General features: G+C 30.0%; 1 protein-coding gene across 1 annotated transcript; it reads left to right on the forward strand.

Moving 5' to 3' along the window:
• Window positions 1-9,142: 9,142 nt before the first annotated feature.
• On the forward strand, window positions 9,143-11,063 carry LOC137833118 (putative N-acetyltransferase HLS1-like). Its single transcript, XM_068641491.2, has 3 exons — window positions 9,143-9,407; window positions 9,572-9,702; window positions 10,095-11,063. The coding sequence occupies exons 1-3, from the start codon at window positions 9,174-9,176 to the stop codon at window positions 10,963-10,965; spliced, it is 1,236 nt and encodes a 411-aa protein (XP_068497592.2). The 5' UTR covers window positions 9,143-9,173; the 3' UTR covers window positions 10,966-11,063.
• Window positions 11,064-13,265: the final 2,202 nt, after the last annotated feature.

A 13,265-nucleotide genomic window follows, 5' to 3' on the forward strand; every position in this document is an offset into this window, starting at 1 on the left:
TTGAAGTGTTAGTGACAGTGTGTATAACAAAAGACAAGGGATTTGAAAATTTGGAAAAGATGTAAATAAGCAAAGTCAATAATTCTCATACACAAATCAAACAAACCATCGAACCAGTATCCAAAATGAAAAAAAATAAAAAATAAAAAAAATAATCGAATCATGATTAAAATCCCATTTAATTTTATTTATTTATTTTTGATAAAAAAAAAAGTAGCCTTTGCTGAGAGCTGAGAATTGCACGATGGTCAGATAGATGTGCGAATATAAATAGTATAGGAATAAGGGAGCTAATGGAGGATTTAATGTGCTGCAACTGCAAGTGGTCTAGTCTTGTTATAAATTCTATTTTGCTAATAAAAAGCTTCCTTATAAAAGAAGACAAATATTTCCATTTTAATTACGATGAAGAAAGAAGAATACAGTGGAGATCATTTGTTGCTGCATTAATGTCAGTTCTTATGGAGCTCTTTATTACAGCTGTTGGACAATTCTTTTATTGGTTCGCTTTGATGTTCGGGGAGACAAACTTGAATACTGTATCTTTAGATTTACTTTTTAATAAATAGTATGTTACAATAGTAAATGATCTGGTCTAATACTTTTTTAGTTGCTGCTAGCTTTGTTTTATTCTGAAAGAATAATTAAAATATATATTCAGAATTCTTGGAGTAAAAACAGATTCAGATCCCTTGCCTTTTGGAGTGGCAAAGGTTTCAACTTTGATATGTTAGAGTGTAATTCTGTTTATATTGTTAGGATAGTTGCACTTCTTTAATTAAAACATATATAATTACAATGAATACAGTATAAAATAATATTTTTAAAAGAATACGCCATTTTTAAATTGGATTTTGAGAAACCCGATTTAAAAAGTTTCCTTTTAAATCAATTAGTATTTTCTCATCAATTATAAAAAATAATTTCTTTTTGCAGTGTCATTTTTTAATCGATTTTAAAATTGATATAAAAACTTCAAAAATAGCCAATTTAAAATAGATATATTCTAATAATAATTAGTTTTTGTCATATGTTTAAATTTGGGGAAACAAATGCTAAAATAATTAATGAGATGGGATCAATATCATGACAGCTTCACAAAATAGAAAACGATTATTTGATACTTAACATATAGATGAGAAGATACATCAGTAATTAATACTATTGATAATATGAATAAACTAGAGCAACAAAATCGATGTGTAATTAATGTGACTATTGCTTAGATGCTGAGGGAATTTTAATAAAATACATTATATCTGGAACTTGTACTGCAAGTTTAATAATTCAATAAGACATAAAACATGAATTTGTTAGGGTTGTGATAGTGTAAGAGGTTTTGATAAGTTGAATAAAGTAATAGATTTAAATATTAAAATTAAAAGGAAAAGATATCAACTCCGATTCATTCTTTCATCAACATTTTGTAATAGAAACAAAGCCTATGTTTGCTTACACCTGTCCTTCCAAACCCTACCTGGTAGGAGCCATGTGGTTAGGTCTCCCTTTATATCTGTTATTTTTTCTTTTTATTTCAAAAAAATTGAATAGATTTTGAAGATGGTGTTCTGGAAGGCACAATTTTTAATACAGTTCGTATGAATTGGCAACATGCAGGATAAGGTTTATGGAAAGAACAGGAGCTAAGGGCCAAAGACTACTTATTGCATCGCTGAAACATGACACATTATAAAGCAAGGTGGCGCAGAACACAGAAATTTCCACAAGATCTTCACTGCCGGAACTATCAATAATTAAACTCCTTGTCAGAAATGATAAGTTCTTTTTCCTACCATAACAAGAAAATTGAGAGATACATTGGTTGCTTAAAAAACAAAATACGAATCTGACAAATGACATTGCCATAACTCCATGTTTTACGGTATTTTTCTGTCATTTACAAAGTTGCTTTCGATGACAATCTCTGTAGCAGGTGCTGAAGGACACAGCAATCATTAGTTTAGTGACTAAGCTAAAAGACGAGCCAAGAAAAGAGCGAATATTGAGAGTTGTATCCCATTCTTCCTCCTCCGCCAGTACCCTCATATAATCACGTGCTCTTCTCTTTCTTATTTCAGTATTTGCCGCCTCTATAATGTAATGTAAGTTTATCATTAGAGTTGTTTAAGTACGATTATAGAAAAATCTTATAGGATTAAGACTGATAATAGAACAATAATATGTGAATAACCTAATAATGTAAATAACAGAGCAGCACTTTTATAGATGATTATAATGAGGTGCTGGAATCTTAAGATTAGGTATTATTGAAGAAGATTTTTAGTTCTTGTATAAGCATAGGAACATCCTTGAAGTCCCTTTTAATTCATTTTACTTATTGCCAAAAATCCCAGTGCAGCAGTTAAAAATAGTTTAAGCCCTAGAATAAATTGAATTGCGCAACATCCCTTTGTGAATCTACCCATTTGACCAAATATTTAAGAATGGTGTTTTTCCAAGCATTTCTACATATGCATCTTTTTTTTCTAGAATCAAGAAAATAAACTCTTCAAGATGAAACTGTCCAAGTTGTTCTTACTATATCGCCATATAAGATATGAAATTAATGTAAAACCTACAAATTCTGAATAAGATGACAGAATATTATAGAAGAGTAACAATATTTACAGTATCTATCTATCTAATCATTGTGATATTTTTTATATGTAGGGACGTTTAAAATGATAAAAAAAATGAGAAATTGAAAAAAATGAAAAATATGGTTAGTCTGTGGCCAGAAGTGTTTTATATGTGTCGTAAATGCCACACAACTCCATTACTATTTGTAAATGTGTACTTTCACGTTGAATACTAGTCTTCTTTTGTTATTGAATGAAGAAAATATGGACAAACTGTTCATAACATGAAACCAAGGAGTCGGGATTTCCTATGAGTTGGGGGAGGAACACTATAGCTTTGTGCTCCTGTTGCAGTTTCTTTGTTCAACAATCCAAAATCTACTTATTAAGAATAAAAAGTCTTGTCGGCAAGTAACTTCAAAATCCATGTATATGTGCTCTAATTTTGCATCATTTCAACTACAAACTGATGAGCACCATCATTTTCTTTCTCAATAAAATTTTAAATTTTAAAATGTTGAATATGTGGTGATTCCTATCAGACAATCTCACATGTAATCTCTATTCTGATCATTATATATGACAAAAAGACATGCACCTGTCCATGTAGGTATGTTAGGGATACATTATAAGTGCAAAGAATTAAGGTACTTCACAACCATTTTTCTCAATAACCGATCAACATATCCAATACTACTAGTGAGAAATAGCTTCAGTATTTATATTATAAAAAATTATAGCTTTGACTTCAGGTGACAACAGTAGAGTTTTTTTATCAACAATAACTTAATGAATTAAAACAGACATTTCAGAAATATCCCAGTAAAAAAAAATTCAGAAAACACAAAATCTAGGCTTCTTCGTCTTTAACATAACACAAAAAATCTTAAGTTACAGCGTGCTGTGGTTCTTCACTCCCAGCCTCTATAGGCTCTACCACCACCCTACAAAACAAATGGTACAAAGCTACACCTAAAAAGCTAGGCCAAAACTGATAGGTTTGAAAACACAGATTCCAGCTTGACAATCTTCTACCAATCGGACTTTGCACTACAAGTAAGTGCTGGACATAACAGAACCAAACAATGCCTAGGCTCCACAATTATGCAGCAATTATGCAGCAAAATTATGCATAAAACAGCTAGAGACTGATGCCTTTGTACCTAGGACAGATTGTGGCAGCAGCAATGGCTTACAACTTGTGCCCAGATCTGTTCTTGGTCTTTCCTTGATATTAATACTAGCAAAATCTGCCACGCCATTCCTCTATGCTCTGGTGCTATACACATGGGTAGGTTTATAGTTATAGTTACAAACTTATTGTGGATTTGTAGCGAAAGATCATATCATTTAGAGAAAATATAAAGTTATAATATAGACTGTACAACTTTGTCTAGTCCTGGTTTTATGACTAGTGCCATGGATTGAAGATAGACATGACCAAAATTCTGGGAATGAATGTTTAGATAACAAAATCACAATAATATGCATCATATATATCTATGAGATTTTGATGTTCTTTGACGTATATCTAAATCATTTTATTACGAAGTGTTGTTAGAGTTTAGGGAAGATATATCTGATTTTGTTGTACTTTGGATTCTGTGTAAATGGTGGGCTACTGTTGAGCTTACAACATGGTTATGTTGAAATTACAATCAGAATAGAGTTAGTGGGGAAACAAAGTGCCGATAAAAAAGTAAAAATAAAAAGTGGGGAAACTAAGTCATGTTATACAACTAAAAATTGTTTCACAAATGCTGCTATAAACTATTGTATTGAATGATAGGGAACAAAAGTGTGTAATGATGAGTGTTTTATGCAGGTAGTAAGTAGTAAGAAGAGACAATATGTTTATACATATTATTCAGGACAAAGTTTGAAAAGCCAAGTTAAAGTTTGGAAAGCCAAGTTAGTAGGTGGGACTAGGTTTGAACACTGCATAATTTATTTTTTATCAAAAAAAATTAATAAAATAAAACTAAATACTTGAGGATTATTTCAATCTTTATACATATTTAATGTTATTTAGGATAAGATGCACGACATTATTGTATAATGTAATATTTAAATTTTAAGATATCAATATAATCATAAATTTTTTCCTGTCCATACTTAGAATTTAAGTGATCAGAGCAGGTTAATGTTGTATAATCATGACCAGATTAGATGAAAGGTATAATTTCATTTTTTTTTATAGATAATTTTTTAAAAGGATTGGGACACCCCAATGTTTTCATATATACCATTTTAAAAAAATAATAATAATAATTACAGACTTATCCTTCTAATGCCCCCACATTCTTACCTCTCTCCCTGCCCCCATCAAAGACATAATAGCTATTCAGGATAGCCCTTATCTTTGTCCTCTCGTTTCACACTAGAATTGAACCTGTAGCTGTATAAAATTTTTAGCCCAAATTTTTAACCTCAATGTTGGCACTGCACTCATTCAAAATCTGTGTTGAAAAAATAGCTAAAATGTATAAACCTGAATCTTGACAACCAACCGAGTTAATAATGTATTTATTAGCATCTAACCAGTAAATTCATGGAGTTTGACAATTTCATTTGCAAGAGAATATTTGTAACTCCTTATGTACATGGTTAATTTAATGCAGTTGTAACTAATAACGACTCACTTCAAATGCATATGCCTCTACACAAACCCACCCTAATGTGCCAATTAATCTTTTTTTAAACTAGGTTGCTTTAGGAGTCAATGGACAAGATAAAATCTATATCAAAATGTTGATTAGTGGCTTCGTCGAGCATAAAATAAAGGATGCAATATGCCAATGTGATAGTAATAAAAGTCTCAGAACAAATGGGTATAAGTTTGGATTCATATAAAAATTTCTGGATCATAATCAAAGTGAAAATCATACAAGTCGTACAACATTTTTACCTTAGTGGAAATATTACAAGGGGATGCTACACATAATTTATAACACTTACCCTAAGGTAGAAAACCCAATTAGTTTATAGGAATTTATACTCATCTCACTAGTAGGCTATGTGTATAAAATTGAGTCAAAATTTCTAGCAAATTGACTAAAACAAGTCCTTCTAATGATGGCTCTCAATCAACATTTATAAAGGGGAAATGTTTAATGGATAGCATTGTAGTTGTCAAGGATGAAGGAAAAAATGAGTTATATAGTGGTAAAGGTAGATTATGAAAATGTATATGACTCAGTAAGATTAAATTTCTTTTGGTACATGATGGAAAGACTGGACTTCTGTTGGAGGTGGATTAAATGGATGAGTGCGTGTTTATAATTATCATCTATTTTAGTTTTGGTAAATTGAAGCTCCATTCAAGAGTTTAAACCACCAAAAGGTTTAAGACAATGAGATCTTATGACTCCGTTTTTATTTTTAATAGTAGGAGAATGATTGTCTCGAATAGTAAATGAGGCTACTAAGAAACAAATTCTTTGAAGGTAGGAGGGTATAATAGTTTATATGTTGCAATTTGTTAATGATATCTTGTTTATATGTGAATCTAATTTGCAAAATATCCTCGTCATAAAAGGCATTTTAAGATGCTTCAAAATATCTTTCTTAAAAGTAAAGGTTGGTAATACAAGAGCAATGTTTGCATAGGTTCTCAGAAGTCCAGAACTCTAGCATTATGAATCTACCTTTTACATATCTAGGTTTACTTGTGGGAGAAATCCTTGAAAAAATAAATCATGACAAATTGTCCCTAGCAAGATATGGAAAGGAAGATACCTATCTTTTGCTGGGAGAGTCTGCCTAATAAAATCGATTATAACTTTTCTACCTCTTTATTACCTCTCAATTATAAGACACCGTCAACTATTACTCTTGGAATTACAAGGATCCAAAATATTTTTTTTTATGGGGATGGGGTCATGAAAGGAGAAAAATAGCTTAAGTTAGATGGGCAAAAATATAATATCAAGGAAAATGAGGGGGTGAGCTAGAAGTTAAAGACATAAAGTTACTTAATATAGCCTTACTAGCCAAATGGAAGTAGAGGTCAAGTATGGAAAAGTAGGGCCTATGGAAAGACATCTTAAAATCCAATAATGGATTTTGGAGGAACATAAACAATAAAAGTAATAATAGGTATGAATCATGATGGTGGAGGGATCTACACATGGTATGTTAGGAGGGTGAAAAAGGTGGTGATTTGAGGAAAATAGATACGTAGATTCAAGGACACAAATAAGGTTTTGGAAACACAACTGGTATGAAAAACTCTTTAATGTTTATATTTTCAAGATTAATTTAAGTATAAGAAAGACTTCAAGATGCATAATCAATTTTAGAAGGCAAAAACAATACCTTTGACTCAACATTTTTCCTAGAAGATGATGCTTAACAAGTTGTCATTAAAAGATAACCTAAAAAGGGAAATAGTGATAGACAATATACTATATAATCATGTTTGATATAGTATATGATATGTAACTATGAAAAATCTATACTAGAACTTGTGCTCAAAGTAGTGTAACACGTTCCATAAAGATAACTTTTTGTACTGAGATTAGGATGTATGCAAAATAATACCCATACCTATATGCCTAACAATACTTCTATCATATTACAATTTTGCAAACTAACTTGCTTTAAAGGAGTTTGTCTATGTTAGCCAAAATTCCTTACAGTGGTCCTTGGATTTAGTATACGCAATCAACACACTAGAATTCTTCCCACAGATAAAGGGAAGAGATCATGAGCACCAACATAAGTGAAGGAATTAGTCACCTTGGCAACAACGCACATGAAAAATGCATCTTACAATGAAATCAAGACAAATACATGTTGTTTATGGGAATTTCTTAACAATGATGTTTGTTTTATATGCTTGGAGAACTATTTTAAATCACAACTCTTGTTAAGATTTTTCTCCCAAATTCTCACTTGCTTCTATTGCTACAATGTTATGTATCTTATGGTAGGGATGACAAAGTGAGCTAGGTCGACTTGTCATCCCACCTCATTTAGATGAGACGGTGGGTTAATCTTTTGAACCCGCTAGCTCGTCTTATTTAGGCGGGGCAGGTTAATCTTTTAATCCAGTCAGCCTGTATTGGCTTGATCTGCATAACCCGTTAACCCGCCCTTTTTTATTTTTGGCAATTTTAAAAAGGAATCTCATGTTTTTTTAAATTAAAATTGGTGGTTGTCAATATTTTATAACTTTACATTAATTTTTTTATACATAATTTGATTCATTAAAGTATTGTTAATATTTACTTTATTTTGTTAAGTATTAAACCTTCTTTGATTGTAATATTAAAGTTTGATTCAATTTTATTTCTCTTATTTACATTTTTATTGTCCAAAAATTATATCAATTATTGAAACCAAATAAATAGATCCAAAACAAAACAAAAATTACAAAAAATAAAAAGAATTAAAAAGTGGTGGATCAGTTTGCTTGCCTGCCAACCCACCCTATGGCGAAGCAGATTACCAATTTCAGTCTGCATAGTTTTGGCGGGCAGGCCAGCCTGCTCTATCCCCCGCTCTTTTCGAGTTGGGCCAAAACGGGTCGCCCTTACCCGTTTACCACCCCTAATTTTTTGTTTACATTCATACAAATCTACATGTTCTCTTGTGTGGATGGATGTTGTTGATTGTGGTTTTTGGATAAGTGTGATGATACGTTTCAGGGGTTTTTGTTTCTTCTTTTTTTATTATGTTGATACATAACCTTTTTTTTTAACAAGGTTGTAGTATCTCTAAAATACTTCATTTTCTTTTGTTGACAAAAGAAATAATTCTAAACATCATATTATAATTTGGGTGTATGGCTTGTACAAGGGTATGTCATTGTTGTTATTATTGAGAATAATAGGATTATCACATATTGTCTCTGAACCACTTTGATGCTAAGATACACTTCTTGATGTTTGGACCTACAAATTATCACTATCCAGAATTTGGGGAGGGGTGTGGATTGCAATTGAGTGAAATTTAGAAACATCAGAATAGGTGTGTTTTTAAAAATGGAAGAGTAAAACATTATATGTGTCTCTTTTACATATATATATATATATATATATATATATAAGATTAAAAAAATCAAATATTCATGAAAAATTAATTTACGGGAGTTTGCTATTTGTAAACCAGTAGTTCTCGCATATTAAAACAATAATGGACCTTCTTTTAAAATCAATTCTCAAATGTAATAGATTACTTCAATCATAAAACAAATTACTACCTCTATTCGAACCATGACTGCAGTTTACAGTGTATGCTGATGTAGCCGGACCATTTTACCAAGAATTTGGATATATTAGGCCTGGATCGCTGCATTTAACTTCACAAGCTCATATATAAGGGTTTAATCAATGGACTTTCTACTTTAATCACGTGTGCCAGCATAAATCAATTTTGAAATAAAAAATTAAAAAAAACGAACAGGACAATGCTAATTTCAACGAGTGCATCAATTCATGTGTTGGAAAATATATATAGTATGTTATTGTGTTCAAGTCACGACAACAAAACAAAATAAGCAAAGAAAAAGAAAACAATTATTCTTCGCCATATATAAGGGTTCAATGTGAATGTTGGTCTGCATAGATCCAAATCAAGAAAGATCCCATAATGATTTCCATTCCCACTTCCTCACTTGCTCCATTTAGCCAAAGAGAAGAAATGGTTGACCGTACAAGGAGCAAGATTCTTATAAGAGAATATAATGAAGATAAAGATGTTAAAATGGTGAGAAAACTAGAGAGGAACTCTGAGATTGGGACTAAAAAGGTGGTCTCCATTTTTACCAACATGATGGGTGATCCTTTATCTAGGATTAGGTTTTTCCCCCTTCATGTAATGCTGGTGGGTCACTATCCCTATGTTGCTTTTCAAATACTGCACATTAATTAGAACTTGTTTTCTTCAGATTTCATAAACTCTTTGTTCTACACTTTTCTAGCATGAAACACATATACTGATGTATATTACATGATTAAATACATACCTGACTACTCATCATATTTCAGGTAGCTGAGCTTCTGGAGAGCAAGGAACTTGTTGGAGTGATTAGGGGAGTAATTAAGAATGTAGGTACTCTTTCTGGATCACTCTTGAAGATGGGTTACATCCTTGGCCTCAGAGTCTCTCCTACTTACAGGTAGTGCTCACTTTCATTTATTGCACCTAAAAAGTTCTATTTTTGTTTTGTGGTTAGTGTATTAATCCTGTAATTTATCTTTTTTATCCTCTGAAACGATCTTCTGAACCATTTGCACAAGGTTAGAATTTTTTTTTCACATATATATGTGTGTGAGTAAATATTTACAAGATTACAAAATTTGGTCTTGCTTATTTTGAGCCAAGATGTTATGATAACATCATGCCTACCTAATACATATTTTCGTCTCTCAACTTATTTCATTCTTTCCATTTCAACCTTTTGCTTGTTCATTAGTGCCTTAATACACTTTTACAGAATGCTGTACAGAACCATCCTGCTAGATATCCATTCTTGTTAATGTGAGTGAGAAAACATTTTGGTGTCTGTAGGAGAAAGGGGGTTGCACTTAGACTTATCGCTGCAGTTGAAGAATGGATGGTGAGAAATGGAGCTGAGTATGCATTCCTTGCCACTGAAAAGGATAATGATGCTTCTAAAAACCTATTCACAATCAAATGCAATTATGTGAACCTTAGCTCACTTGTCATATTTGTCCAACCAATTAGCTCCCTCACAAAGCATATTTCCAGGGATATAAAAATAGAGAAAGTGGACATAGATCTAGCAATTTCGTTATACAGAAGAACCTTGAGAACCAAAGATTTGTATCCACTAGATATGGACGTTATTCTGAAGGAGAAACTCAGTGTAGGCACATGGGTAAGTTATTATAAAAGGGAGGGCCTCAATTTGCGAAGTAAGGTAAATAATGAAGAAGATCTCATTAGCAACGAAACTTCAAACTCATGGGTCATTTTTAGTATATGGAACACTTGTGAAGCTTACAAGCTTCCAGTTAGAAGGTCTCAACAAGTAAGGTTTCTTCTTACAACCTTAAATCACGCAAGAGAGAGACTTTTCCCTTGTCTTAAAATGTCGATGAGTAACTCACTTTGTAGATCCTTTGGGTTTCTCTTTCTTTATGGAATCTATGGACAGGGAGAGAACCTTGGAGAGCTCATGGAATCCATGTGGAGATTCACATCAAGAGTGGGAGAAGGAATGGGGAACTGTAAGGTGTTTATAACTGAGTTAGGGTTTGGTGATCCACTTGCCAACCATGTTCCTCAAACAGATTCCATCTCATGTATCGATGATCTATGGTATACAAAGAGACTTTCAAGCCATGCTGATGAAAACATTGATGAAATATTGGTGAGACAAGTGGGAAATGTGTTTGTTGACCCTAGAGATTTTTAGGTATATAATCTTCAAGGGTTCCATGTTGACCTAAATTGTCTTCTACATGATCTCTTTCAGATGAAAAATATGTTGATTTTAATGAAGAAACAAATTAGTTACATTTGATTAATGATGTTAATATTTTATTATTTTAATGAAGAAACAAATTGTCTTCTACACTAGTTCTTTTAAATGTTGCTAGTTCTCTATGTTTTAATTTTATTTTATTCTATATCTCAAATCTATTGAGATAATATCACCACATCAATCACCCCATATGAAGAAGGGGCATATTTGAGGTTGCAACTAATGAATATTTCTTTTTTCCCAATTTGGTGCAAGCCGTTCACATGTTAACTTCATGTTAACTAGTTTATGTTAACTTCATGCACGATTATCACAAGTGTAGAAAATAATTAAATAGAAATTAAGATTAAAAAAAATAATTAATTTTTATGTTCACTAAATTAGATATTATTTTAGCAACGAAAAATATTATGGATATCCAAATTAGTTTCTCTTATGGACAATAATTTCTAAATTGGTATTTAATTAACTACCAATTATTTAGATTATAAAGTTGGTAACTAATTATATACAATTTAGAAACTATTTATTGATAATAAAAACTAATTTAGATATCAATAATTTTTTTAATTTTTATAATAATATTTAATTTAGTTAATATAGCAAGTAATTATTTTTTCTATAAAATTGATTTTTTAATATTTGACAAAAATTAACAAATGTTTTTATCAATAAAAAAATATAGAGTATTTTAAGGTTATTCCAACCTATACTACTATAAGAAAAGGTTATACAAAAAAATATAAAAAAAATATAAAAAAACTCTACATGAATATCAACTTCTTTTTATTTGTTTTATCACCATCTATCTAAGAAGGGCTAATTTATAAATGAAAAGAAAGAGTTTTCAATTTTTCCATTTTTTTAAATACACAACCTGAAGCTAAGTTTATTGGAGATTGTACACCGATTAGAGATAAGGATATTTGATAGTATATAAGTGAGTAAAAATCTCACTTTATAAGACGATTTTGTAATGTTGAGTAAAGTTTAAAGTTTATTTCTTAATATGATATCAGAGTCATTTAGAGTCTGTCACAGCTAGAGTTTTTTTGGGCTTAAAAAATATATAATCTCAAACATGAATTGGTAAGAACTAATTTTATATAAAATAATTATTGAATTAACGTTTATACAATATGATAATTAAATTAACTTCTATATATGATAATTGAATTAATTTTTTAATAAGAATCTAAATAAATTTTTAATATTTTTAGCAATTTATTTATATTATATTTTAAATTAATCTCTAAATTAAATTAGTAACTAATTTTATTAATATTCTAGCCAAGATAGATGACCTTAACTAGAACATCAAAGGTAACCAAAAATAGTGGTTTGTAGTTTAGTTTGTGTGTTTGCCTCCTTCTCTCTTATAGAAATCATATTGTCCATTTTTGTACCAATCCTCTTTTCTTACTTAATTTATTCATAAATTCTCATAATCCCACACCACTAACTCTACAATCTACCCTTTATGAAGATTCCAAAAATATCCTCATTAAACTCTCATATCAAAACATTACGATATATTAACTGGGTCGGATTATCATTCATAAATAGTAAACAATCCGTCAAATACTAAAAACTTTATATATATATATATATGAAACAAATTATAAGTTCTAAATAAAATATAATTATTTAAAAAATATATTAAAGTAAATTATTTAATCAAATGTAAAAGTAACATTTATAATTATGTTATTTACATTAAATAATAAATCTATACATGTTAGAATAATTTAACTATATTTATATGAAAGGTTCTTTATTATTTTAATTGTACTAATTAATATTTTGGAAAAATAAAAAATAAAAAAATAAATTTTTTGAATTATTAGCGTTAAACTAACTATAATTAATAATAATAATAATAATTCAAAATTTCAAGAATTTAAAATTAAAAAAAATATTTTACAAGGATTAAAATCAAACAAAACATATTTGTAGGATTAAAAATGTATTTAAACCAAATATATAATAAATTTATTTTGGAGCATATACATGTTTTTATTACTTTTAATTAAAATCATGTGTAACTTTTTTTTATAATTTATAATTGTATTTTTCTTAGGAAAAAAACTACAATTCGGAATGTGTGAGTATTTTTATTAGTTTTCTTCAAATTTTGAACTATAAGAAATTATTTTCCTAGAATGAAATGTACTACTGTATGCAAAAAAATATGGGTATAAATGGTGTAATATTTTCCGTCCAAATATTCA

The sequence above is a fragment of the Phaseolus vulgaris genome, chromosome 6 (assembly GCF_051622355.1).
Source record: "Phaseolus vulgaris cultivar YP4 chromosome 6, ASM5162235v1, whole genome shotgun sequence".
NCBI lineage: Eukaryota > Viridiplantae > Streptophyta > Magnoliopsida > Fabales > Fabaceae > Phaseolus > Phaseolus vulgaris.

Excerpts from the sequence above, each read along its gene's own strand:
- LOC137833118 (XM_068641491.2), top strand. The coding sequence starts at position 9,174 with ATGATTTCCATTCCCACTTCCTCACTTGCTCCATTTAGCCAAAGAGAA. Across the intron at positions 9,408-9,571 it reads TCCCCCTTCATGTAATGCTG|GTAGCTGAGCTTCTGGAGAG; the intron begins GTGGGTCACTAT and ends ATCATATTTCAG. Across the intron at positions 9,703-10,094 it reads AGAGTCTCTCCTACTTACAG|GAGAAAGGGGGTTGCACTTA; the intron begins GTAGTGCTCACT and ends TGGTGTCTGTAG.